Source organism: Saccostrea echinata, unplaced genomic scaffold (genome assembly GCF_033153115.1).
Source record: "Saccostrea echinata isolate AGI-Se365-2 ecotype Australia unplaced genomic scaffold, CSIRO_AGI_Sech_v1 ptg000025l, whole genome shotgun sequence".
In the NCBI taxonomy this organism is placed as follows: Eukaryota; Metazoa; Mollusca; class Bivalvia; order Ostreida; family Ostreidae; genus Saccostrea; species Saccostrea echinata.
The window spans coordinates 26,794,778-26,821,324 of record NW_026889774.1 but is presented as its reverse complement, the minus strand read 5'-3'; the positions used below and the strand labels follow the sequence as shown (position 1 = coordinate 26,821,324).

General features: G+C 36.8%; 2 protein-coding genes across 3 annotated transcripts; both read right to left on the bottom strand.

Annotated features, from left to right (window-relative positions):
- Window positions 1–64: 64 nt before the first annotated feature.
- LOC133192276 (eukaryotic translation initiation factor 3 subunit A-like) lies at window positions 65–26,360 on the bottom strand. 2 transcript variants are annotated; one of them, XR_009721798.1, is made up of 23 exons: window positions 26,191–26,360; window positions 25,595–25,785; window positions 25,155–25,291; window positions 24,842–25,005; window positions 24,627–24,685; window positions 24,226–24,366; window positions 23,027–23,235; window positions 22,568–22,739; window positions 22,044–22,235; window positions 21,797–21,913; window positions 21,322–21,507; window positions 20,885–21,022; window positions 18,361–18,570; window positions 15,354–15,458; window positions 15,120–15,233; window positions 14,353–14,475; window positions 11,739–11,892; window positions 10,758–10,923; window positions 10,448–10,642; window positions 9,420–10,255; window positions 9,009–9,071; window positions 8,717–8,827; window positions 65–79 (listed from the first exon to the last, which is right to left on the bottom strand). XR_009721798.1 is itself a non-coding variant. In XM_061328272.1 (22 exons), the coding sequence occupies exons 1-22, from the start codon at window positions 26,237–26,239 to the stop codon at window positions 8,775–8,777; spliced, it is 3,774 nt and encodes a 1,257-aa protein (XP_061184256.1). In that variant the 5' UTR covers window positions 26,240–26,360; the 3' UTR covers window positions 8,692–8,774. The 2 variants fall into 2 exon arrangements, 1 of the variants encoding a protein (XP_061184256.1); XM_061328272.1 differs by lacking the exon at window positions 65–79 and having other exon boundaries at window positions 8,692–8,827.
- On the bottom strand, window positions 1,460–2,932 carry LOC133193012 (uncharacterized). Its single transcript, XM_061329013.1, has one exon. It carries the CDS (start codon window positions 2,930–2,932, stop codon window positions 1,460–1,462), a length of 1,473 nt encoding a protein of 490 aa, XP_061184997.1.
- Window positions 26,361–26,547: the final 187 nt, after the last annotated feature.

Below are 26,547 nucleotides of genomic sequence, written 5' to 3'. Positions count from 1 at the left end.
ATAAATAGTAAATGGGTTTCAATGGTCTTTAAATTATAGTCTTCCGTCACAAGTTTCCATGACAACATAATAACTCCAGCTGTTCCAGTAACAAGTATTACTCCCTCCTCAGTAGCGAACAGTGGTCCATCCATCATCTTCAGCTCCAGGGCCCCTTTTGGCTGTAGAAGAAATACATTTTACAGAATACTATCAATGACTCACCTAAATTTGTTTTAAATTTTCTCTTCATTGCAACAAAACGTATAATCATTTTGCATTCATGGAATTGTAAGACAACCCCATTTCTAACATTAATAAGAGATTTCTGGATTTGCTCTTATTTATGACACCACATACCTCCACTGTCGGACTGTTTATCTCTTCAGATTTTTCCTCCTTCACGACCTGATGGAGCTTCAAAAGATAATGACCAAATTCACCAACATGCTGCTAGATAGACATGTATCCATAAAGGTGTTAAGTATCATTAACTTTTGTATTTAGAAGTGAATTATTTTCCACAAAAGCAAATCAATCCTTTTGCTCAACGTCTCAACAGTGTTTCCTTAATAGATACTTTTCTCATTCTCCACCAGATACCCCAGTGAATCTCCATGTATAAATTTTAAGTTTGCTTTGACAATCTGACTTTCACAGTATACATTCTATCTGTCATTACCATACTGTCAGTTTGCATTGTTATCTTAAGGCATGGATTAATCTAATCAATGGTCTTACATACAACCATAACTGACTGACCTCTTCTAGAGTCCTCTCGTCTGTCATCTCTGGCCGGCCCCGTGTCCTCTCGTCCCCTCCAGCCGTCCCTGTCTTTATCCCCGGCTCTGTCCCTCCAGCCTTCTCCTCCACTTCTACCATCCCCTCTCCATGCTCCCCCTCCTCTCTCCTCTCCCTCATCGTTACGTCTGTCTCTCCACGATTCACCTCCTCGGCGGTCATCTCCAAATCTATCATCACGTCCTCCTCCTCTTCCCCAATCATCCCTTGGTGGAGCTCTGTCTGAGAATCCCTCTCGATCCCTGTCTGATCTCCAGCGATCCTCTCTAGGTGGAGCTCTCCTGTCACCAAAGTCTCGATCTCTGTCATCTCTAGCAGGTGGACGACGATCATAATCATCTCTACGACGATCACCAATGTCACGATCAATGTCACCAATGTCACGATCATCTCTACGACCAAAGTCACGTTCATCTCTCCTTCCAAAATCTCTATCTTTATCATCTCTCCTTCCAAAATCTCTGTCTCTGTCATCCCTTCTACCGAAATCCCTATCATCTCTTCTACCAAAGTCTCTATCGTCCCTTCTTCTAAATTCTCTATAGTCTCTTCGTCCAAAATCTCTATCATCCTTTCTACCAAAATCACGATCATCTTTTCTGCGATCTCCAAATCCACCATAATCACCTCCATAACTTGAAGGACCTCTATCATCACCCATGCCACCTCTCCACCAGTACTAAAACACTGACACAAGTCCTTCAAGGCATCCTACCCACAGCGTAGTCTTGTGCAGAGACAGTTCAAACGGACCAATTACTTCATTTTCTTTCAATAAGAACTTCAAGAACTCCCCTACAGGACTCAGCAGATGAATTTGATTGTTAAAGGGATCACTAACAAGGATGTTACAGAAGGAGTCACATACTGCATTACCTGGGCTAAAGTTTTTAGTCAGGTTCTGTCCACGGTAGACAGACTTTATTTGACCAGAGGGAGACATAACCACTAGATTACCTGTAGTGTCACTTGTACGGTTCACAACACAGATATCACTATTATTGTTTTGTGTGACTCTGGCTGGCCATGTAAACAGTCTGGTCTGACCGTCCTCCTGGTACTCATACTCATGGAAGACATCACCTGTCAATGTGATGTGTCTCACCAGACGTCTGCTGTGTGACTCTAAGTTGTAGGCATCCGATTCCTTGTCCCTCAGGGTGACCAATAATCCACTGTCCACTGGCTGACAGATTCCTCCTGGTACAAGTGGATCTGTACTGATGATTGTAGAGACAGATCCTGATGGTGACAGACATCTGATGGACTTGTTACTACTATCAGTGAAATAAACGTTACTGTTATCATTCACAGATATGTCACTGGGAGTAATAGTAAACTTACGGTGTTTTGAACCTTGTTTGTCGACCACCTCTGTATATTCTGATTCATAATATTTTACGTAACACTGGTCTTCACTTAGTGTTTCTAAAATGAGTTTTAAATTATCTGCATATTGAAATGAGTTTATTCGAGTCAAGTTAATATCATTTAAATCCAAACACTTTACAAACAAAGATTCAAGTAAGACATCATTGATTTCCCCTCTAGTGAACCTCACTGAATGTTGACAGTTTGTCATATGAACCTCCAATTCAGACAGCATTTTTGTCAGCTCGATGTGGTTGTCAATCAAGCTGTAATCTGACATGGTGCTGTTGTTCTCCTCCATAAATTCCACTGTGTGAGCAATTCCTTTTTTCTTCTTCTCTAACTCAGATTTCATAAGGTTCAATTGATTATATTTTTTAACCAAGTTCTCTATCAGTGTTTTTTCATAGTGAATTTTTATTTCTGCCAACCTGGCCATTATCTCTTCAAAATGCTTCTGTAGCTTCTTAATCTCAGAGTCACATTGTTCTTTATTTTCTTTGATTTGTTTTGACACCTTCTCTATCTTCTCATCAATTCCAGGCAGATCCTCTTCCTTGACCTTTTTCAGAAATTTAAATAGACCTCTCCTCCTCAGGCTACCTGCCGTGGGTATAGTTTTCCAATCATGATCTCTATGATCTGTTTTGACACAATTAGCACAAATAAATTTAACACAGTCTTCACATATTATATCAATAGGTAATTCATGGGATTCACACATTTCAATGTGCTCTTGCAGAGAGCCCAATAGGTATTTTTTTGGCATACCGGCAGCCATGTTTACTGGGTTATATCTACCTATAAGTGTGCATGCTAGATAACAACAAAGACTGTAAATTGGGATTAAAAATATCCTTTATGAACAACTATCTCTGAAATGTAAACATACAGGTATATTATGATATTTACATGAGATATTTATTTAACTAAAAAAAATTGATAATGAGGACTTGGTTTTAGTACAATTTAACAGATGTACTAAAAAGGGCTGAAAATCAGTTTTAAAATAAATATGAAAAATCCTGTCATTTTCATAGATCCTGTTTAGTTAACCTCAAAGAATCTGGGGGAAATAGTATATGCATATGCATACAAAACGATAGATAAAAAAAATTGGAAAAAATATTTCCCACAAATTCCACTTTTTATTTAATTTATGAAATATTTACAACCATATGCATACATGTACAATATTGACAATATCTGAAAACATTGACTGCAAAATTAATTATGATAACACACAAAATGGCAAAAATAATGTCGACCATCACGGTAGCTCATTCGGTAGAGCGCTCTCTCCGTGATCGGAAGATTATAGGTTCAAACCCTGGCAGCGACTGACCTACGTCGGAAAAAAATAGGTTACAACTGTTCCTTCCCCAAGCGCTCGGCACCTTGAAGTAAAAGTTACGGGTCGTTCGGATGAGACCTTAAAAACCAAGGCCCCGTGACTTAAAACGAAACACGGATGCACATTCCTGGTCCCTTTAGCTTTCTTAAAAATATAGTGAAATTTTTATAGTGATTTCAATACTCCTGCTCGATCGTTTAATACATGGGATGCGCCATTTGGGAAAAAACATAGAATTGTCTACTTTTTGATACAGTCCATGTATATTGAAATCCTCCTATGCAAATGTATTAAGAAAGTTTAGTTGGAACTTACCAGACTCCCCACCCAATTTATTTATTTGAGTGCGATTAATAATCGCGAGTTTCGCGACCTACTTATCCTCGGGAATATTAATCGCCGAGAACCAATTTTTTTGCTTTGTATTTATAGAAAATGTTTCCTCAGTCGCAAAAATTCATTATTGCGTATTGATTTCAAATTGACAATTCGCGAATAAAAGATGACGCGAATGATAGTTGGTTTACAGTATATAATTTTCAAAAATACTCTAAAGCGCGTAACATAGGTACATGAAATATAAATTAAATATTGGAATATTTGCTGTAAAATGTAGCAATGAACAAAAGGCCCAAGGGCCTTACCGGTCACTGAGTACAATACAACAATGTAAAGGATCCACTGAAGTATGAAATAAAACAAAATAAACTAATAGAGATATGTTGTCCCAAAGCAAGAGAAAAAGGATAATCTGGGATCAACAAAATAGTTATAATGTAGTCTAGTTCTCAGTAATAAATCATAAAGTAGAGATATTTACTTGCCAGTACTTATATACTCTCTTCTGTCACTGTCATGATGCAGATTAAACAATTATATAGTGCTTGAGAACATACCATTTCATCACACATTGACCTCTCTTGGTCTTGAAGAATATATGGTGTATGAAGATAATGTATTTTTGTCTCATTTCTACATATCTATTATTTACAAGTCTACCTGTCCATTAAAAACAACGAGAGTACTTTTGAATTATACATTAAAATTTTTTGTTTAATTCTTTATTCAATTTGACCTATTTGCAGTAATCAATAATCATAAGTAAATAGCAAAGGGGAATAACTTCTCTCAGAAGAGTACAAATTCTCCTATCAATAGAGCCCTGTCCAGCACCAGAACACTTAATCAATTGGTAAAGAATTTCACAAATCTGTTAAAACACACCCTTGATCATTACAACTAAGATTTTCAAAGAATTTATGCATTTTCACTGTCCCCACCCTAACACCAGAACCCCTGACTCTTTGGCCATGAATTTCACAATTTTGGAAGAAGCAACCTTCTTCAATATAACCATGCACATACTTTGTTTGCTTGTTTGATAAATACCTAGGGGCAGAAAAGAAGATTTTTAAAGAAATTTTGTATTTCAATGAAGCCCCTCTCTCTTGCGGACAAACAGACAAACAGACAGACAGACGGACGGACGGACAGGGCAAAAACTATATAACCCCGAATCTTCGATACGGGGGCATAAAAATCAGTGGAAACTCAACATAAAAATACACCCATGATATATTTATCATTTAAAGTGCCAATTTTAATGAAACTGTCCTGAAATATTTTCTGATTTTGCGATACGAACGATAACGTACGATATGGTGGTTTTCCCTTCTTGGACCCCAATACACAAAACGTCAACATTTGTACTTTTAATTCTTTAAAATTCGTCTGAAAGCAGATTAAAATGTTCATGATTAATAATTTATCGGAAAAGTTATGATATTTTGCTTTTAAAAACTGCTATTACCTCATATTCAATTATAATTTTTAAACTCTACAGTTAAGGCACGTGCCATTCAGAATTCACGTGGTACAAATAAACAGATCTAACATTGCTCCGGTTTGCATGACCCTTGAATTTCCGGCAGATTCTAATTACGTTAATTTTGTTTTACGAGAGAATATACATGTGTCTCAAACTGTTGACACCAACTTTTTTTCATTATATTTCTTAATGATATATTGGGTAAATTTGAATGAAAAAAACATACGTTTTGCAGCCGTACTGTCGCTTTAACGAAATGCTGACTTTAAAGTTTTTGTTTTGGTTTTGTTGAAATCCCTGTAACATCAACTTATCTGTCAGTGGTCTGCCTCGGTTTAAAAATTGATAGTGCTCAGAGGCATGCTTTTTAGTATCGTACATGTATAAGTTTGGTGACGTAAACACTATATGCAGGTGATAGCGGAATAAGGAGATATGACGATGGAAAAGCTGAAGCCATCGCGTTTGTTATAAAATTAAGTTGCCCTTATCGTCTACAGTCAGTAAAACATCCAAAAATGAAACATATGTGGCAGACTCTGTGGTGTCTTTTTACATCTATAGTTCACTGGCATATCGAGTAGACATACAAATAGAAGTAACAATTGTAAATTAATAAAACGCCGTAGATATAATGAATGTTCAGTTGAAGGCCACAGCAAGCGTTTTCTTCTTCTCATGTACAAGTTTTTAAGAAAAAAAACTCTTCTTCCTAGGTTGGAAGATATAGTCTCCAAAAACTAAGCAGACCTTGTCAATGAGGAACTTCAGCATCCTTTTAACATCAACTTCAGAGTAAATGTGTGTAGAGTCAGGGAGATTTTTAACAAAGTAATTTTGTTGATGACCAATTTCAAGATATGAAAATTCCCGAGTTCCATTTTTATTGAAGAAGTAGTTGTCCATATGATATCAAAAAACCTAGTTTTTAATTTATCGTGAGGAATGGTTGTATAAAGTGTAGAGAGTTGTACGTTTCGATATTACTAACTTTTGAAAAAAAATTGACTTTGAATTTTCTAAAAGTTCTTTGGAGTTTTTGAGAATCCACATCTGATTTACACTTCTAGAATATACTGTAGCACGTACAGTAGGTCTGAAGTTTCTCATTAATAGCAGTAATAATTTTGTGAGGAGTAAAGATAGGTGCTTGGTATAGAACATTTGCTGAATTCGGCAATGAATCTTTGTAAGAATTTTTTTTTATGAAGTTACGGAATCCAGTATAAGTGGGGTGGATCGAAGTCACCTTCGGTGACTTGAATATTAAAAGTATTCGAGACTGAAATTTGATTTTGAAAAAATTCATACTTAAAAATGGAACAGTGAGTATAAGTAGGATTTCCAGATGTAGAATTAAAACCAAGTTATTCTAAAATACAGTTATAATAATGAGCCTTACAAACAAAGACGATATTGTTATAAGACTTGTCTGCTGAATCCATTACATTTTGTTCATGTAATCTTTCTAATTTCTGATTAATCACATCTTGCGTTTGCGTCTTTCTTTAGTGCCAATATATTTATTTCCAAAAATGTGCATGTAATCAGTTCACAAAAGCATGTTAGGTTAACAATTCTTTTGAGCTGTATTGTCGTCCCTGTAAAATGGCGCTAAAACTGTAACATTAATATGAGTATAGTCAGATAATTTCCCATGTCGGTGTAATACCAGGTATATTACTCCTTTGAGCAAAATTCCTCCAGTAGAGTATCCTACCTACAGTCCTGATTTGTGTAGGAAAGTGAAATTGGAACGTTCACTTCATTCTCTGTCAGCAAGAACTTTAAGAAACTCCCTGTAAAGACTCAGAAGATAAATCCGGTGGTTAAAAATTTCAGTAGCGAGAACGTTACAGAACGATTTATACATCAGTTGGACGAAAGTCCTCTGTCAGTTTCTGTCCATGGCAGACTTCATACTACCAGCTGCAGAGGGAGACATAATCTCTATATAACCTGATGTTTTACTTGTAAAGTTCACGGATATCATTGTTACCGTTCTCTGTGACTCTGTATGGCATAGTAAACAGTCTGGTCTGACAGTCCTCCTGGTACTCATACTCATGGATGACATCACCTGTCACCGTGATGTGTCTCACCAGACTGTGTGACTCTAATTTGTAAAGATCTGATTCCTTGTCTATTAAGGTGACCAGTAGTCCACCGTCTACTGACTGACAAATTCCTACTGGTACCAGTGGATCTGTACTGATGACTGTAGAGACAGATGCTGATGGTGACAGACAGCTGATGGACTTGTTTCCAACATTAATGAAATGAAAATTACTGTTATTTGTCACACATCTGTCATCATAAGGAAAGATACCGTTTTTTTCTAGGCCATAACTATTAAACGATTGGTGATAGGACTTTCATATTTCACATTTATATAAATTTCTTGAGACAAGACCTTTCTGTGGGTACCAAAATTTTGACCTCATGACCTTTTAAAAAAACATTCTGAACAGTTGGTGCTAGGGCTGCCATATTTCACATGCAATCCTTGTGACAAGACCTTTCTGTGGGTACCAACGTTTGACCTCCTGACCTTGTCCTGGGTTTGAAAGATTACTATTAACAAAATGGCTGTGTCGATTTCTGCATTGCTCAATATTGCATCAAGTATGAATAAAAATTTCTACACAGAAAGCCAAGTGCAATTTGCACAACCAAAAGATTTGCATCCCTATTGTTCATTTTAATTGTGCATTCTCCAAACAGCTAAGAGCACTTCATATACATGTATAAATATTTTATGTAATTTTTAGTAATCAAAGCCATCAGAATAAGTGTGAAAAATAACAAAAAAAAGGTCATATTTTGTGCAATGCTCAATAAAGTCTAATAGTAAATATAATTGCAGACTTAATCAGCAGAACATTTTCTCCTTCTTATTTACATTGTAAAATGTTTTATGTAAGCAAACTAACCAATACTTGCATTGTTCGACAATTAACCAGGTACTCATTGACAACACTAATATAAATACCGGAGATAACACTGAATAAAGTAAATGTCAAACTTTAATAGCACTAGACATCATGCATTTATTTTTACAAGTAATAAAAATTTGACAATGTTTTCACTTAAATTCAGTCAAAAAGAAAATTTATCTATCACATTCAAAGCAAATTGATAATGATATTTAATTAATATTAGTACACAGGATACATGATTTTTACATCTATGTGTTCAAATGTGGTTCCCTCTTCCCAACGTTTTATCATCTCATTTACACCAGAATCATATAACAGATTCAAAATAAACTGAACACAGAATTACATAAACATGATCATTGTTAAGCTTTTGACAGCTCAACACATTATTATAATAAATAGTAAATGGGTTTTAATGGTCTTTAAATTATAGTCTTCCATCACAAGTTTCCATGACAACATAATAACTCCAGCTGTTCCAGTAACAAGTTTTACTCCCTCCTCAGTAGCGAACAGTGGTCCATCCGTCATCTTCATCTCCAGGCCCTCTTTTGGCTGTAGAAGAAATACATAATACAGAATACTGTCAACCACTCACCTAAATTTGTTTTAAATTTTCTCTTCAATCGAACAAAATGTATAATCATTTTCTGTATATGGGGAATTGTACAACAACCTTTATCTCTAACATAAGTGAGAGTTTTCTAGATTTCCTCTTATTTAAGGCACAACATACCTCCACTGTCGGACTGTTTATCTCTCCAGCTTTTTCCTCCTTCACGACCTGATGGGGTGTCACCTACAAAAGATAATGACCAAATTCACCAACATGCTGCTAGATAGACATGTATCCATAAAGGTGTTGAGTATAATTAACTTTTGTATTTTAGAAGTGAATTATTTTCCACACAAGCAAATCAATACTTTTTGCTCAACATCTCAACAGTGTTTCCTCAATAGACACTTTTCTCATTCTCTACCAGATATCCCAGTTTATCTCCATGAATAAATTTTAAGTTTCCTTTGCCAATCTGACTTTCACAGTACACATTCTGTCTGTCATTACCATACTGTCAGTTTGCCATTGTTATCTTAAGGCATGGATTAATCTAATCAATGGTCTTACATACAACCATAACTGACTGACCTCTTCTAGAGTCCTCTCGTCTGTCATCTCTGGCCGGCCCCCTGTCCTCTCGTCCCCTCCAGCCGTCCCTGTCTTTATCCCCGGCTCTGTCCCTCCAGCCTTCTCCTCCACTTCTTCCACCCCCTCTCCATGCTCCCCCTCCTCTCTCCTCTCCCTCATCCTTACGCCTGTCCCTCCACGATTCACCTCCTCGGCGGTCATCTCCAAATCTATCATCACGTCCTCCTCCTCTTCCCCAATCATCCCTTGGTGGAGCTCTGTCTGAAAATCCCTCTCGATCCCTGTCTGATCTCCAGCGATCCTCTCTAGGTGGAGCTCTCCTGTCACCAAAGTCTCGATCTCTGTCATCTCTAGCAGGTGGACGGCGATCAAAATCTTCTCTACGACGATCACCAAAGTCACGATCATCTCTACGGCCAAAGTCACGGTCATCTCTACGGCCAAAATCTTTGTCTCTATCATCTCTCCTTCCAAAATCTCTGTCCCTGTCATCTCTTCTACCAAAATCTCTATCATCTCTTCTACCAAAGTCTCTATCATCTCTTCTTCCAAAATCTCTATCATCTCTTCTGCCAAAATCTCTATCCTCCCTTCTTCCAAAATCTCTATCATCTCTTCGTCCAAAATCTCTATCATCCCTTCTACCAAAATCACGATCATCTCTTCTGCGATCTCCAAATCCACCACGATCACCACCATCCCTTGAAGGACCTCTATCATCACCCCTGCCACCTCTCCAGCTGTCCCTGGGGGGTGAGGATCCCCTGGGTGGTGGTCTGTCATCCCTGGGTCCTGCCCTCCATCTATCTCCTTTAGGCTCCTCTTCCTCATCATATCTACAGAACACAATATTTATGAACATCAATTTTGTCCAAATATGACCAGGAAATGATTCTTTTATCACCTTGTCTTCCCATAGACTTTGATATTTCAAAAACAATATCTTCCTCATATGATACGCTACCTATTTTGAAGTGTGAATTGAATAAAGTAATCCATTAAAGTTATCCTACAAAAAAACCCCTTACCTTTTGGTGGGACTAGGCTCTTTCTTCCAGGCATCAATTCTCTGTTTCTCCCTTTCTCTCCAGCTTGAAGCTCCTGGTTCCCGAGATGGTCGCCAAGCTCGGCTATCCTCCTCTTTCTCGCGTTCACGATCTCGCCAACTCGGCTTCTCTCCAGGACGTCCAGGGGTTCTGGTACGATCATCTCTTTGATCATCTCTAAAGTTACAATCATAGTATAAATTTAATGAAACCTGCAGTTAGAAAAATCCTTTTTGCATTAAGTGGCTTTTAGTAACTTGTATGTACACATGTTTAAAAAGTTAAACTATACCCTGATCTCTCCATCTCCATCCTTCGTTTGGCTTCTTTCTCCTCTATCTCTCTCTCCCTCCTTCTCTGTTTTTCTGCCTGTTCCTCCAGTTTAGCCAATCTCTCTTCATATTCCTTCTTTTCTGCCTCCAACTTTTCTCTTTCTTCTCTCTCCTTCTCCTCTCGTTCTGATTGAAACATTTATTTTTTAATATACATACATATTTTTATTTTAGATTTTGTTCTCTCCTTTTTTTAGTCCTGTCAAATTATTCATTCAAAAAGTATGATGTAGCATAAGCATGATCAACACATCCACATTTCTTTCTTCCCATTATACAGACCTGTTTACCCAAATTAGTGTCTCTCAGTATTTTTCATTAGATTTGTCAGTGAGATTTGGCATTTGCCTGTAACATTTCACTTTTCATCGACTGTACATATATTACTAGAAAACAACTATATTTCTGATTACCAAAACATGGTTTAATAACAAAGAAAAACATCATACACTGCTCTCGTTTGAATGATTTCTGTCATTTTTTAAACCACCGCGTTTTGGCAACTTAAATGTTTGAAAATTTTCTCTTCTTTAGCGATTTAAAAGCGTCAAACTGAGACATATAACGAACACTAATTGATAAAATCCATATGAACGGATTTCCGTATTTTCGTTATAGCAAAACGTAAGACGTATTTTGGACTGAAAATCCGTACAAAATACGGCGAAATCGTAAGAGTAAACAGGTCTGCATTATATCAAAACATTACTTCCCTCTGATTATCCCCACCAACACCCCTTTCTCTCCCCTTTGGGCTGCTCATCTCTAAATCCTCCCCTTTGCCAAACATTACTCCATTTCAGCTGTTCATCATTAAATCCTCCCTTTACCTCTAACATTACCTCTCTAAAGCTTTTTATGTTTAAATCTCCACCTGATATTACCCCAATACTCCTCCTTTTCTCCCTTAACATTACCTCGTTTTAGCTGTTTGACCTTACCTCGTTTGAGCTGTTCATCCCTCCTCCTCTGTTCTTCCTCTGCCTTCTCCTGTAACCACCTCTGTCTCCTCTCCTCCCTTCGCTTCTCCTTCCTCTCATACAGCCTCTTCTTCCTCTCCTCGGCTACCTTCGTCTCAAATTCAACCAACTTTTTCTGTAAAATAAAACAGTATTTCTTATAAAGATAGATAGAAACATTCATAAGAAAAGTAACTATCTCCATATGGCTAGAGATTGTAAGCTCGTTTTAGTAAACTGTTTTCAGGTCATGTGATACAGTTTGTGGAGCGAGCTGATTTGTTCTTTGCCTCATTTGACGCCACAGCAACAATCATATTGTCATGGTAACATTCAAGGCAGTTAAAACTTTTTGATGTGTTCCTGATTAATCTTACAAACCATTTTATGCTCCAGATACCATGTCAGGACAAGAACAAAATTTTTCTTCATTAAATTGTTGATTTTAAATAATCATAAGCATAATAATCATAAAAGAGATCAGTCATGAATTGTGAGTCAACTTGTGTAATTAAAGTGTGCAATCTACATAAATGCTTTAATATATATCTAGATGTTTGCTGTTATGTAAAGTTGTAGAAAATCTACATCTTGTGTAAGCAGCAATTTGCTTTGTGCCCTTTATGACACCACAGGACCAACATGATCCTGAGGCAACGCTACAGGCAAATATGTTTTTAAATGCTTTATTTTTTAAGCCTTTTTTCATATAACTAAAGGTAAACATGATACCACAGAATTGAAGACCCAAGTTAATGCTGCAGGTGTCCATCTTTTCCTCATTATGTTCTCAATTTTTTTTTTTTAAACCATGTAAATAATATGGTCACTGATATTTTAACAACTTTATACTAAGTATTGTAAGCTCGTTTTAGTAAACTGTTTTCAGGTCATGTGATACAGTTTGTGGAGCGAGCTGATTTGATCTTTGCCTCGTTTGACGCCACAGCAACAATCATGTTGTCATGGTAACATTCAAGGCAGACAAAATACTGCATATCCTTTGGAGGCATGTTTAACAGAGTGGGGCTAACCCGTGCTCATAAACTTTTGTTAGAGGGACAGTGAATTTTGGCAAGCACTCGTATGAGCTCGTGTTGTTGAACAATCTTCTGGTATAGATTCAGGAGACCATGTTGAACTTTGATAGCTTGTTAGGACCTTTTTGTTAAGGCCTAGATAAATAAATAGTGTGTTTCCGGTTCCCTGACTGACCCTTAATATATGAGCTGACCCTAAAAAATTTATCCTCAGATATCTTTCCAGGAGTAAACTATTCCAGTTTCACTATTAAAAATCCTAATCTTGATCAATTCCGTGTTTCAGAAAATGCATATCCTACACACATTAATTAGAAATGCTTTGACAATGATTTCCCTGGGAAAAATTGGTAGCGTGCTTGCCAATAAAATATTAAAATAAAATAAAATGTTTTCCCTACCTACCAGGTTGGAATAGGAAACAAACTATTTATTTATCTTGGCCTAATGATTTTTAAAAATCACACAAGATAAACTACATGAACAAGTGTTAATGATGTTGCCATTCTAAAAACTGTCTCCAATTCAATGAATGCTTTGGCTGATCATATATGTTCAGTAAAACTTTATTATGAACTATAAATCATTTGTATGCTGGTTTGTAGGACCTATACTGATTGCTCTAAGTCCTGTGTATGCAGCAAGTTCCTTTCTGCCCCTTGAGACACTGCAAACTGGTAATAAGAGTGCAGTAACGCTGAAGGCATAGGAATAAAGAATATCAGATGATGTGCTACACTCACTAATAATGTGAATGGTCTAGCTGCTGCCTTTTTTTATCAATCAGAATTTTAAAAGTTGAGAGTCATTTCTGTCTGATTAAATATGTAAATCTGTATGCTGGTTTGAAGGATCTACATGATTGCTATAAACCCTTTGTATGCAGCAAGTTTCTCTCTGCCCATTGACACACCGCAAATAAACATACAATAGATTTGCAGTAACCTAAAGGCACTGTGGTCACAAATATCAGGAAGGGTCATTTCTGGTCCACAGACATACCATTCAAGTCATCTAATAGTCAAATAAATGAGGAAAGAGCTTACATACATGTACATTTTACAGTCTAAATGCAACATGAGTGCTAAATATAAAGGTACATGTTCAAGAACAGTTTATAGCACCAAAAACCTTTTAGTTCCAATAGCACTAGAGTTTGTGGTGCACTTTTAAAAGCTTTTACATCACTACCCTATTCAGATTAGCAGGTGAGAATCAATCACCTACACACAGAACTGACTAACCTGTATACTGAACAGGTAGAAAATATTTGACAAGTAGCAACCAAATTGTAGGAAAGAAAAAGAAAACAGAAACTTCAGTGCTTACATTTTCTTCTCATCTAAATGTAAATAACGTGCCGATTCTCTATAGACCATTACATTAATGCTAATCTTATTTACATTCTGGCAGCCAAAACAACTTTGAACTAGTGTAAGTGTTGTACTATTTTTTTCTTTCTGTTTTGTCTTTGGGCTGTACTAATTGTATGTCTCACACACTGATCAACAATTCCAAAACGTCTCAAGTTACTTATCCATTTTAATTATGCTCACCTTGAAGATCTCCTTCCTCTGCCCTCTCAGTAGATTCAGGAATTCCTCTTTTTCTGACTTCATCCTGTGGAGACGATCACGACTGGCTAATGCCATCTGGCGATCCTTCTTCAGCTGTTCAATCTATTAGGAAACAAATCAGTGCTGATTAGATTATGTTGTTTTATTTAAATACAAGCATTGTCAAATATATAAGTTTCACAAAACACACACACACTTTATTGCATTAAAAATTCAGTTAATAATAATGTGCAGTTTACCCTCACACCCAAGTTCTGATGTTAAAAACTATCGACAGTCAAAACTGAAGAAAAATGTTCTTTTTGCTCAGCACACAATAAACTTAATACATGGAAACAACAAAGCTTTTCACAACTCCAAGAATGTCTTCTTTATATTCATGCATGAAACAACTGCCTTCAAATATTGGAATTATTATACAAACAGCAAGTCTTTGTATATTACCTACAAGTCTTTGTAAATTACTACAAGTCTTTTTTCATGTATATTACCCATAAGTCTTTGTATATTACCCATAAGTCTTTGTATATTACCCATAAGTCTTTGTATATTACCCACAAGTCTTTGTACATTACCCACAGGTCTTTGTACATTACCCACAGGTCTTTGTATTTTACATACAAATCTTTGTACATTACCCACAAGTCTTTGTACAAGTATATTACCCACAGGTCTTTGTTCTTTAACCATACAAAACAGGTTGAGATGTCAATGACATACTAAGAGCCATTTTATGAATCACAAACCTTTTCTGCTTCCTGCTGTTCAAAGAATTCACGGGCCAACTTTTTCTCCTTATCATACTGTTCTTTCAAAAGGGGGATTTCTTCTAATCGCTTTGCTCGTGCAAAATGGTCAATCTAAAATGCAAACATTCTGAACAATCATTTTTCATTCCTCTTTTCACAAATTGTTTTAGAAAGTTTCCATTACAACATAACTGATATTGTGTTAAAATTTTAGTGTTTTTAAGCCCTGACCTTTTTCTCCTGGTTTTTAAGTCGGTCCATCAGTTCTTTCTTCTCTTTCTCTAACTGTTCCACTTGTTTAGCCATTATGTCCTCTACATCTAAAGTGGCAAAGTCCTAAAAAAACAGTATCCAATTATACACCCTCCACATCTAATGTGAAAGAAGTCCCGAAACAAAACAGTATTCACTTATACACCCTCCACATCTAATGTGGCTAAGTCCTGAAACACAATATTCACTTATACACATTCACTTTACCACAAAGAAACAATCCAGCATTAATTCCACAATTTATATTTTTGCTCATAAATCTAATTCCTGATAATATGGGTTCTTCTCATTTCAGGAATAAATACTTGCTACCTCTTCAACTGAAAAAAGTGATAAATCCTTTTAGATCTTGATAATTGTTCTGTAAGTTGACTAGAATTCACAGAACAGAATTGCACATCACAAAACTTTGATAAACCTATGTCTCTGTACTAAGGATAAGATTTTACATACTGCCGTCGCGTCTTACCTCTTCGTCCAGATTCTGTAGGACCTTGGCCCCTATGTCAGTCTTTTTATTTTATTTTTGTATTTATGATATTGAGATAGTTGTATACTGTCATCCCTGCTTACCTCTTCGTCCAGATTCTGTAGGACCTTGGCCCCTATGTCAGTCTTTTTATTTTATTTTTGTATTTATGGTATTGAGATAGTTGTATACTGCCGTCGCGTCTTACCTCTTCATCCAGATTCTGTAGGACCTTGGCCCCTATGTCAGTCTTTTTATTTTATTTTTGTATTTATGGTATTGAGATAGTTGTATACTGCCGTCGCGTCTTACCTCCTCGTCCAGATTCTGTAGGACCTTGGCCCCTATGTCAGTCTTTTTATTTTATTTTTGTATTTATGGTATTGAGATAGTTGTATACTGCCGTCGCGTCTTACCTCTTCGTCCAGATTCTGTAGGACCTTGGCCCCTATGTCAGTCTTTTTATTTTATTTTTGTATTTATGATATTGAGATAGTTGTATACTGTCGTCCCTGCTTACCTCTTCGTCCAGATTCTGTAGGACCTTGGCCCCTATGTCAGTCTTTTTATTTTATTTTTGTATTTATGGTATTGAGATAGTTGTATACTGCCGTCGCGTCTTACCTCCTCGTCCAGATTCTGTAGGACCTTGGCCCCTATGTCAGTCTTTTTATTTTATTTTTGTATTTATGGTATTGAGATAGTTGTATACTGCCGTCGCGTCTTACCTCTTCATCCAGATTCTGTAGGACCTTGGCCCCTATGTCAGTCTTTTTATTTTATTTTTGTATTTATGATATTGAGATAGTTGTATACTGCCGTCGCGTCTTACCTCTTCATCCAGATTCTGTAGGACCTTGGCCCCTATGTCAGTCTTTTTATTTTATTTTTGTATTTATGGTATTGAGATAGTTGTATACTGCCGTCGCGTCTTACCTCTTCGTCCAGATTCTGTAGGACCTTGGCCCCTATGTCAGTCTTTTTATTTTATTTTTGTATTTATGGTATTGAGATAGTTGTATACTGCCGTCGCGTCTTACCTCTTCATCCAGATTCTGTAGGACCTTGGCCCCTATGTCAGTCTTTTTATTTTATTTTTGTATTTATGATATTGAGATAGTTGTATACTGCCGTCGCGTCTTACCTCTTCATCCAGATTCTGTAGGACCTTGGCCCCTATGTCAGTCTTTTTATTTTATTTTTGTATTTATGGTATTGAGATAGTTGTATACTGCCGTCGCGTCTTACCTCCTCGTCCAGATTCTGTAGGACCTTGGCCCCTATGTCAGTCTTTTTATTTTATTTTTGTATTTATGGTATTGAGATAGTTGTATACTGCCGTCGCGTCTTACCTCTTCGTCCAGATTCTGTAGGACCTTGGCCCCTATGTCAGTCTTTTTATTTTATTTTTGTATTTATGATATTGAGATAGTTGTATACTGTCGTCCCTGCTTACCTCTTCGTCCAGATTCTGTAGGACCTTGGCCCCTATGTCAGTCTTTTTATTTTATTTTTGTATTTATGGTATTGAGATAGTTGTATACCGTCCTCCCTGCTTACCTCTTCGTCCAGATTCTGTAGGACCTTGGCCCCTATGTCAGTCTTTTTATTTTATTTTTGTATTTATGGTATTGAGATAGTTGTATACCGTCGTCCCTGCTAACCTCTTCGTCCAGATTCTGTAGGACCTTGGCCCCTATGTCAGTCTTTTTATTTTATTTTTGTATTTATGGTATTGAGATAGTTGTATACTGTCGTCGCGTCTTACCTCTTCGTCCAGATTCTGTAGGACCTTGGCCCCTATGTCAGTCTTTTTATTTTATTTTTGTATTTATGGTATTGAGATAGTTGTATACCGTCCTCCCTGCTTACCTCTTCGTCCAGATTCTGTAGGACCTTGGCCCCTATGTCAGTCTTTTTATTTTATTTTTGTATTTATGGTATTGAGATAGTTGTATACTGCCGTCGCGTCTTACCTCTTCGTCCAGATTCTGTAGGACCTTGGCCTCTATGTCAGTCTTTTTATTTTATTTTTGTATTTATGGTATTGAGATAGTTGTATACCGTCGTCCCTGCTTACCTCTTCGTCCAGATTCTGTAGGACCTTGGCCCCTATGTCAGTCTTTTTATTTTATTTTTGTATTTATGGTATTGAGATAGTTGTATACCGTCGTCCCTGCTTACCTCTTCGTCCAGATTCTGTAGGACCTTGGCCCCTATGTCAGTCTTTTTATTTTATTTTTGTATTTATGGTATTGAGATAGTTGTATACTGCCGTCACGTCTTACCTCTTCATCCAGATTCTGTAGGACCTTGGCCCCTATGTCAGTCTTTTTATTTTATTTTTGTATTTATGGTATTGAGATAGTTGTATACCGTCCTCCCTGCTTACCTCTTCGTCCAGATTCTGTAGGACCTTGGCCCCTATGTCAGTCTTTTTATTTTATTTTTGTATTTATGATATTGAGATAGTTGTATACTGTCATCCCTGCTTACCTCTTCGTCCAGATTCTGTAGGACCTTGGCCCCTATGTCGGTCTTTTTGAGCTGTTCGATCCTCTCCATTGCGTGTTTTTTCTGGATTTCTTTGTGTTCCTCAATCTTTCTAAGTCTCTCTCTCTCCTTGGCTTCCCGTTCTAGACGAGCCATCTCGGCATCATACGCCTTCTTTCTCTGCTCCTCTATCTGCTCTTGTTCTTCCCGCTCCTATGTATAAGAAATACATCAACATAATATACATACTTGTGTATGATTTCATTTTCATATTTAAGGATAAATAACACAAACTTTTTTTTCACAAACCAGCAATATTTCTCATAGATTTATATTCAAATAGGTAACCTGTAAAATGTTTGCCATGTAAAGTGGGAGAATTTTGTACGATTTTGCCACAATGTTAACAAGAGGCCCATGGGCCACATCGCTCATTTGAGCACATTGGCTAGGCAAAAGCACAAATCAGTTCAGTATTGAAAAGATTACTGGGGGGTGGGGGTGGGAGGGGGAGCTTGAATTTTAAACTACCTGATGTTGCTTCCATGTCAATATAACAAATGGCTTTGTTGTACTTGAGAAGATTTGAAAATTTTTTTCCCATACATTATTTTGTAAAAATTTGATCCCCCATTGTGGCTCCTCCCTACCCCAGGGGTCATGATTTGAACAAACTTGAATCGACACTACCTGAGGATGCTTCCATATCAATATGACTAAACATAGCTTTTCTGTTCTTGAGGAGAAATATTTTTTCTGTATGTTCTTATGTAAAACTTTCTACTCCCCCCCCATTGGGCCCCACCCTACCCCCGGGGGTCATTATTTGAAAACAAAATTGAATTTATACTACCAGAGGATGCTATCATATCAAAATGACTTAACACAATTTTCGTTCTTGAGAAGAAGATATTTTCCTATATGTTCCTATGTAAAATTTTCGATCCCCCATTGTTGCCCTACGCTATCCCCGGGGGTCATCATTTTAACAAACTTGATTCTACACTACCTGAGGATGCTTCCATATCAAAACGACTAATAAAGGCTTTGCAGTTCTTCAGAAGTAGAGATTTTCCTCTATATTTCTATTAAAAACTTTGATCCTCCATAGTGGTCCCACCCTACCCCCGGGGGTCATGATTTGAAAAAATTGAATCTACACTACCTGAGGATGCTTCCATATAAATATGACTCATCATGGCTTTGCTTTTCTTGAGAAAAAGATTTTCAAAGGTTTTTCCTATATATTTCTATGTAAAACTTTGATCCTCCATTGTGGCCCCGCCCTACCTCCGGGGGTCATGATTTGAACAATCTACACTACCTGAAGATGCTTCCACATAAATATAACTTATCATGGCTTTGCTTTTCTTGAGAAGAAGATTTTTAAAGGTTTTTCCTATATATTTCTATGTAAAACGTTGATCCTCCATTGTGGCCCCACCCTACCCCAGGGGTCATGATTTGAACAAAATTGAATCTACACTACCTGAGGATGCTTCCACATAAATATAACTTATCATGGCTCTGCTGTTCTTGAGAAGAAGATTTTTAAAGATTTTTCCTTTACATTTCTATGTAAAAATTTGATCCTCCAATGTGGCCCCACCCTACCCCGGGGGCCATGATTTGAACAAACTTGAATCTACACTACCTGAGGATGCTTATATATATAAATATGACTCATCATGGCTTTGCTTTTCTTGAGAAAAAGATTTTTAAAGGTTTTTCTTATATATTTCTATGTAAAACTTTGATCCTCCATTTTGGCCCCGCCCTACCCCCGGGGGTCATGATTTGAACAAATTTGAATGTACACTACCTGAGGATGCTTCCATATGAGTTTCATCTTTCCTGGCCCTGTGGTTCTTGAGAAGAAGATTTTTAAAAGATGCTATTAATTTTTCTCTAATTCTTTATTATCTCCCCTTGAAAGAGGGCGTGGCCCTTCATTTGAACAAACTTGAATCTCCTTACCCCAAGGATACTTTGTGCCAAGTTTGGTTGAAATTTGCCCAGTAGTTCTAGAGAAGAAGATGAAAATGTGAAAAGTTTACGACAACGACGACAACAACAACACCAACGACGACAGACAACGGACAAATTTCGATCAGAAAAGCTCACTTAAGCTTTCGGCTTAGGTGAGCTAAAAATATGTGCAAAATTTTGCATAGAATTACGAAGAAAACGATACAAAGTCGCATATCTAAGTACCAAAGAAAACTTACGATTTCTTTATATTTTAGGGATTTATTATTTACATCATTTCTAATCAAATTCAGTCAAAAAATATATATCAATCCATGCATCAAATTTTTGTTTGTGTTATGTATCCTTAAGACTATAATTTTTATATTAAGGATAACAACATGCAGATTTTTTTAAACATTCAACTGAATTACGCTCCCTGGTTGTTTAGAGTTCCCTTCTGTACTCCCCAACATGATAAGCTTACTGTCCACCCTTAACACGCCTCTCTTCCTGACTTCAGTAGATCCCTCCCTCCCCCAGAATTAAAGCTACTCACCCTCTGATCATTGAGGTGTTCCAGCTGCTCCTTTCGATCCTCAATAATCTGTCTCCTCTGTAGGATCCTCTGATGTTCCTTTTTAGCTGTCATCCTGTAGCTGTTTGCAATCTGTACTTGAAGCTCGTGTCTTTGTACCTAAGGAAAGATAAAGATTCATTCCAAGTGTCTTGTCCTTGAATTTAATGTACATGAACTCATGGTTTCTTCCAAATTTCCTCTAAACAAACCAAACAGTTCCTAATAACTTTGTGGTGGTTACAATGGTTTTGTTGCAAAAATCTACTCATCTTAATTTTATCTCAACAGATGCCGGTTGATAAGGAAGCAATGTTAATACCATGACCCTTTCACTAGGGACCACATAAACCAGGTTTTTTTTTAAAAAATAGCATTGTCATTTTTCAAATCCATGCATCCTGGCCTTGACCTCTCACCTTTCTATCTTTAGGTTCGATTCTATCCACTGCTCGGTGGAGAGCTCTAGCCATGGAGATCAGCTGATTACGGATGCCCTCGCTGGGCATGCTCTGTATATAGGGCCCCTCTGGGACATCCTCTTTCTGTGCCACCATTAAATCAGTACCAAAACTCAGCGACTTGCTTCTGTGGTCTATTCTTACCTGTTGTTTCACAAAAAACATGTAAACTTTATGTACATTAAACCACGTCTGGGCAAATGATATAATTTTTACACTTAGTCCCTTATCTTTAAGAATACTATGTCCATCTATGCAAGATTAAAACATTGCAGAATTACAGTATTGAGTAAATTAATAAATTCATTTTTTAGTCCTAAAATATCTGCTATACACATATAAGAAGCATTCACAAGACATAAATATGAATAAGATATTATACGGTAGTAAATTGTTGCTGTGTTTGGAGACCTCATGAACAAGATTAACAGACCTGTAATTCTAGAGTCTTGGCTGCATCCACAATAACTCTCTCCAGGCGGAACTTGGAGGCGAATGGAATTAGGTCTGCCAGTCGGGAAAAGGCAATGGTCTGATACACCTGGGAGACCTGGTCAAGCACACAATATCAGTTTATATCAAATGAAATACTGTTTTCTCAAAATCATTTTAAACCTTTCTCTTGAACAAATTCAAGAACCTAGAAATATTTTTTTAAAATTCTGGTTAATGTTTTGTACCTGTTTTAAGACCCTGGTGATGATAATTTCCTCCAGGGCTGGGATATACTGACTCAGCTCCTCATTTTCACTGATAAACTCAATGGAAGATTTCACTCGATCATGAAGTCTCAGGGGATGGAACTCTACCTCCAGGTATTTATACAGGTTCTGTAACTCCGGGTGGACATACTGGATAATACTGTACTTCACCTAATGACAGACAATACTGACTTGTAATAAATATTCCGTTACAACAACCCTATACTTTAAGGAACTATCACTAGTTCTAACTAAAACTAAATTTCTTTTGAATAATGTGTATAAAATTCCTCGGTTGGTGTAAACTGTCATTAGAGCTTGTTACACTAATGGATTATAGATAGTTTTACAATGAATACAAAGCCTGTTTATATTCTTCTTTACAACTTTTAATGCAGTATTACATTCACACTGCTTCCTAATGTGTTGCTTATCACAAACTAAACAAATAAAACATTTTATAACACCCTATCTGAATTGTTCAGCACATTAGGATGGCCTACCAGGTCCTTGATCATAGATTGTCTGGTGGGAGCTGTATTCAGCATCAGAAGGGTGGCCAGTCTCCTTTTCTTTTCCATGGTCGCCTCGTCTGTTTCTAACAGCTGATCAATTGTGTTCCTTGAGGCCGGAATCGGTACAGCTAGGGTGGCACACAAAACTTTGGAGGCCATTCTGTTGACAAATTAAAACATTTAATAATCTACAGGTATATTGACAATAAGTCACATTACTGAAATGGACTCAATGCCATTTTGTCAACAGAACAGAACAGTAAGCAGTACAAAATACCATAAAAGGCCCACTTTTTACCAGTGTTTACAATCAGCACAACCTAATGTTCTGTATTGCTTTCAAAACCTTCAATTTGCCTCCCACCATATGCATCAAAGAATAAGCATTATCATAATATGTACTGTATGTACACTACATCCCATAAACCTTTAAAAAGAAATCCTTACTTTTGTAACTCGTCAGCAGATAGATTTTTCCTCTGTTCCCTGGACAAGATGTACAATCTGTGGAGTGTACTGGCATGGAACAGACCACTGCCAGACTTCCAGAACACCATACCCAGCTTCTGGTAGTAGTTAGCCATCAGGGACGGCTTGGGGGATTTCTTAGACAGCTGGATTAGTCCATGAATGTCCTCCACTGCTTTGAAAGCCTCCTACAAAAAAACAATGTTTACAATCATTAACCTTTAACCATGTACATTCCCAGTTTATGATCTGAAATTAGAATTCAACTCTGGAATACCTAGTTTTAATTAGTAACATAAGACCAAGTTCATTCCCTGTTAAACAAACATTCTATCTCTCCCTAGTCTGAAATTAGGACTCAATTTTGGGATACCTAGTGAGAGGTGGATCAATTCTATTTATCACCAAATTTTCTTTCTATCAATTTCAATCCTTATTTGCTTCTGTGTTTACATCTTCGCTAGCCAAGGGTTTCTGATATGCTACTCTCCTCATAAGCCCTTGGCATACGGTGTTAAAAAAAGTTGGGATTTTTTTCTCAAGTTGTGATTGGAGTTGATCGACATCATTCGACCAATCAGCAATTGTTTTTTGTAAATGACGATATTTGCGTTCGGGATATATCTTGACTCTTTCATATCGGGAATGAAAAACGCAAGTAAACAACGATCCGTGAGATAACATGCCATTCTATGAATAGCTATATGGTGTCATCCAATATCTTAAGCTACGTGCAAAATATGTCATTAAGAATCTATTCTGAAGATGTAGATTTGCATTTTAACATGTTTAAATAACAAATTAAATAACTCAATACCTTCTTGTTAATTATTCTTCAAAAACATTATTTTTTCAAATACGCTTTTTATTTCTGTCGATGACGCAATCTGTGCGTACCTGGTAAGAAGCGTGATCACGTGACGAAAACAATCCCGTCTTTTGTCAGCACCGTATGCCAAGGGTTTATGAGGAGAGTAGCGTATCAGAAACCCTTGGCTAGCGAAGATGCTGTGTTTAAAACACTGAGAATCCTGTATCCAATATTATCAAATTAAAAATACCAGATTTGCACCACACCCATATTTAGCTGCATTTAACATGCCCTATCCTTAATTACTATCAGACAAAATTCTTATTGTCCTCTATTTCTAACAGGATGATCTGACTGGATATCATACCTGCCACAGCTCCATCTTGATGGCACTGTCCAGTTGTTCCAGACGAGTTTCCAGGTGCATGGCCTGGGAGTCCGGGTTGTTCAGGTTAATGGCAGTTGCCTGGTGCTGGTGTTTGTGGATGTGGCCCAAATGAGTTCTCAGCTGTAAAATATTTGAATGCATTAGCTATAGTATTCTATGTTCTATTAACAAATATTTGGGCTTTGAATGTCCTGATTTTTTATATATATAATCCACGCTAGTTTATTTCTTTTTCAATAAGAAAAGTCATTAACTTGATGTAGATTAAGGAAATTGTTTCTTTTGGAATATATTTGTATTCATCAATTAAAAGTAACTCCAGAATAACAAATTGAATCAAATTTTTGTGTATTTTACAATAAATGAGGTAATTTCCTTACATTATCACATAGCTTTCTGAACTCAGTTTTCCTGTTGTACTTCAAGCAAAACTTGAAAGCTGTAATAAAATAGTTAACATAGTAAATGCTTAAAAGTTAGATTATCCAAAATATCGACTCTTTGTTGAAAAGTTAATAGTTTCTTTTTACTTCATACTAATTAATTCCATAACTTTTACAATGCTCATTTATAGATAGTATTATTGCACCGTCACCTTGCTGTGCGATATCTTGGTACAGCCGCTCTACGCGGGAATTATTACGAAGCAGATCCAGGCATTGTCTGTACGATTCCCACAGGAATTTGACCCATGGGGTCAGAATGGCACGGTCAGTTCTGTCCTGAGTGTCCTCTCCACTCACTGCCTTCAATAGCAGGCTGAAATTAGTATCCAGAATTAAAATCTGAAGGTAAACTAGAGGTCAGAAAGAATTTGTATTTTATAACAGAAAATTTCCAAGTCAAAGCAGAATTACTGTGGGGTTTTATGTTGTTAAGGGACAGCTGAATACTTGTCCTTGACTGACCTTTCTGGAGTGTCTGGATTGTCAAGGTCATCGATGTCGACCACTGCTTGATGGGATTCCGCCCTGGCTGCATCGGTTTTGGACTCGGCGAGACTGATGTACTTCCTGACAACATCCTCTAGAGACTTTATATTTACCTAACACCAAAAGAGAAAATTAAAGTTAAATAATTACCAACAGAGTTTTCTAGGTACTGTACATTGGTTTCAGTTTGGCTTATTATCTCCTATGGCACTTATTGCCATTGCTCGACTTCACACGAACTCAATGTGTTCAAATCTGTCTTTTAACAAATAGATTATTCCCCATTTCTAGAATGAGGGCATGATTATAGTTTTAATGAACACTGCAAGTTATGCATCCTCCCTATAAAATAATTCAACAGGGTGCTGTTAAATTTGATTTTAAGATGAAAGACAGAGTGGATAATATGAGATCACCTGCTGACAGATGTTCTTGTATTGGTACAGCCCCTCCTTGGCTATGTGGCTTTTCCTCAATTCGACACACAGCTGGAGGTACTTCTCCATGATGGGCTCGTGAATCTTCTGCCATGTTCGATGTTTCTTGCTTTTAATTACGTCATACAAAGCATCTAGAGCCCGCTGTTTCTTCCCAACATCAATGAATTCTACAATACAAAATGTCTTTGTATAATATCAATTCCATACTCAATTATACAGGTGCAACTTTTCTTTGAAATACTCAAAAAATTGCCTTTCTTTACAAAACTAGTAAATTTACTAAATAAAACTGATTGAAACTCTATGTCTAATTCAAGCCACATTGTCAAAACTTTGAAAACTGTACCAGACTTGAAAAGGGTGTTCAATAAAAGTATTACTGAATCAGAATACAATTCATGTTCTGATCAATTTAATACATACTGGTCTAAGATTACATATGAAGTATGTGTATCAATCTGCAACAGTTTCTGATATTGTTTTAGCATGTTTTATCAAACAATATGCTAGGATGTACTACGTCATGAAACCCGGATTGACCATGTGCATCCCAAGGCCAACATGTATCTTACCATTTGCCCGCTTAAGGGCGTTTTCCGGTCTTTGAAAGTAAGTTGGCATAGTGTCTTAATAAGACATGTGGAACTTCCTGGTAAAAACGTGAATTTTGAGCCAAGGTTATCACTTTCTTCTTAGATCATAGATTTGGTCCCTGCAAAACCAATATGGCTCCAACCACTCGCACATGTGCGGAAAACGAATTATGACGTCATCAATATTGAGATAACTCATTCGTATATTTACTCGTATTTTACAAACTATACAGATAACATTTTATTTTTATCGTCGGATTTCTTTATGCACCATTCAATATAACTATTGAATATAATTGTAATCTAAAATAAAAGTTTTTTTTTTTGTTTTTTTGT

What these genes read in the sequence shown, in the direction of transcription:
- LOC133193012 (XM_061329013.1), bottom strand. Translation starts at nt 2,932, where the DNA reads ATGGCTGCCGGTATGCCAAAAAAATACCTATTGGGCTCTCTGCAAGAG.
- LOC133192276 (XM_061328272.1), bottom strand. Translation starts at nt 26,239, where the DNA reads ATGCCAACTTACTTTCAAAGACCGGAAAACGCCCTTAAGCGGGCAAAT. An exon ending in TTAAAAACCAGGAGAAAAAG is followed by an intron (nt 15,234 to 15,353) that starts GTCAGGGCTTAA and finishes TTTGCATTTTAG; the next exon opens with ATTGACCATTTTGCACGAGC. An exon ending in ACGAGAGGACTCTAGAAGAG is followed by an intron (nt 9,072 to 9,419) that starts GTCAGTCAGTTA and finishes TATCTTTTGTAG; the next exon opens with GTGACACCCCATCAGGTCGT.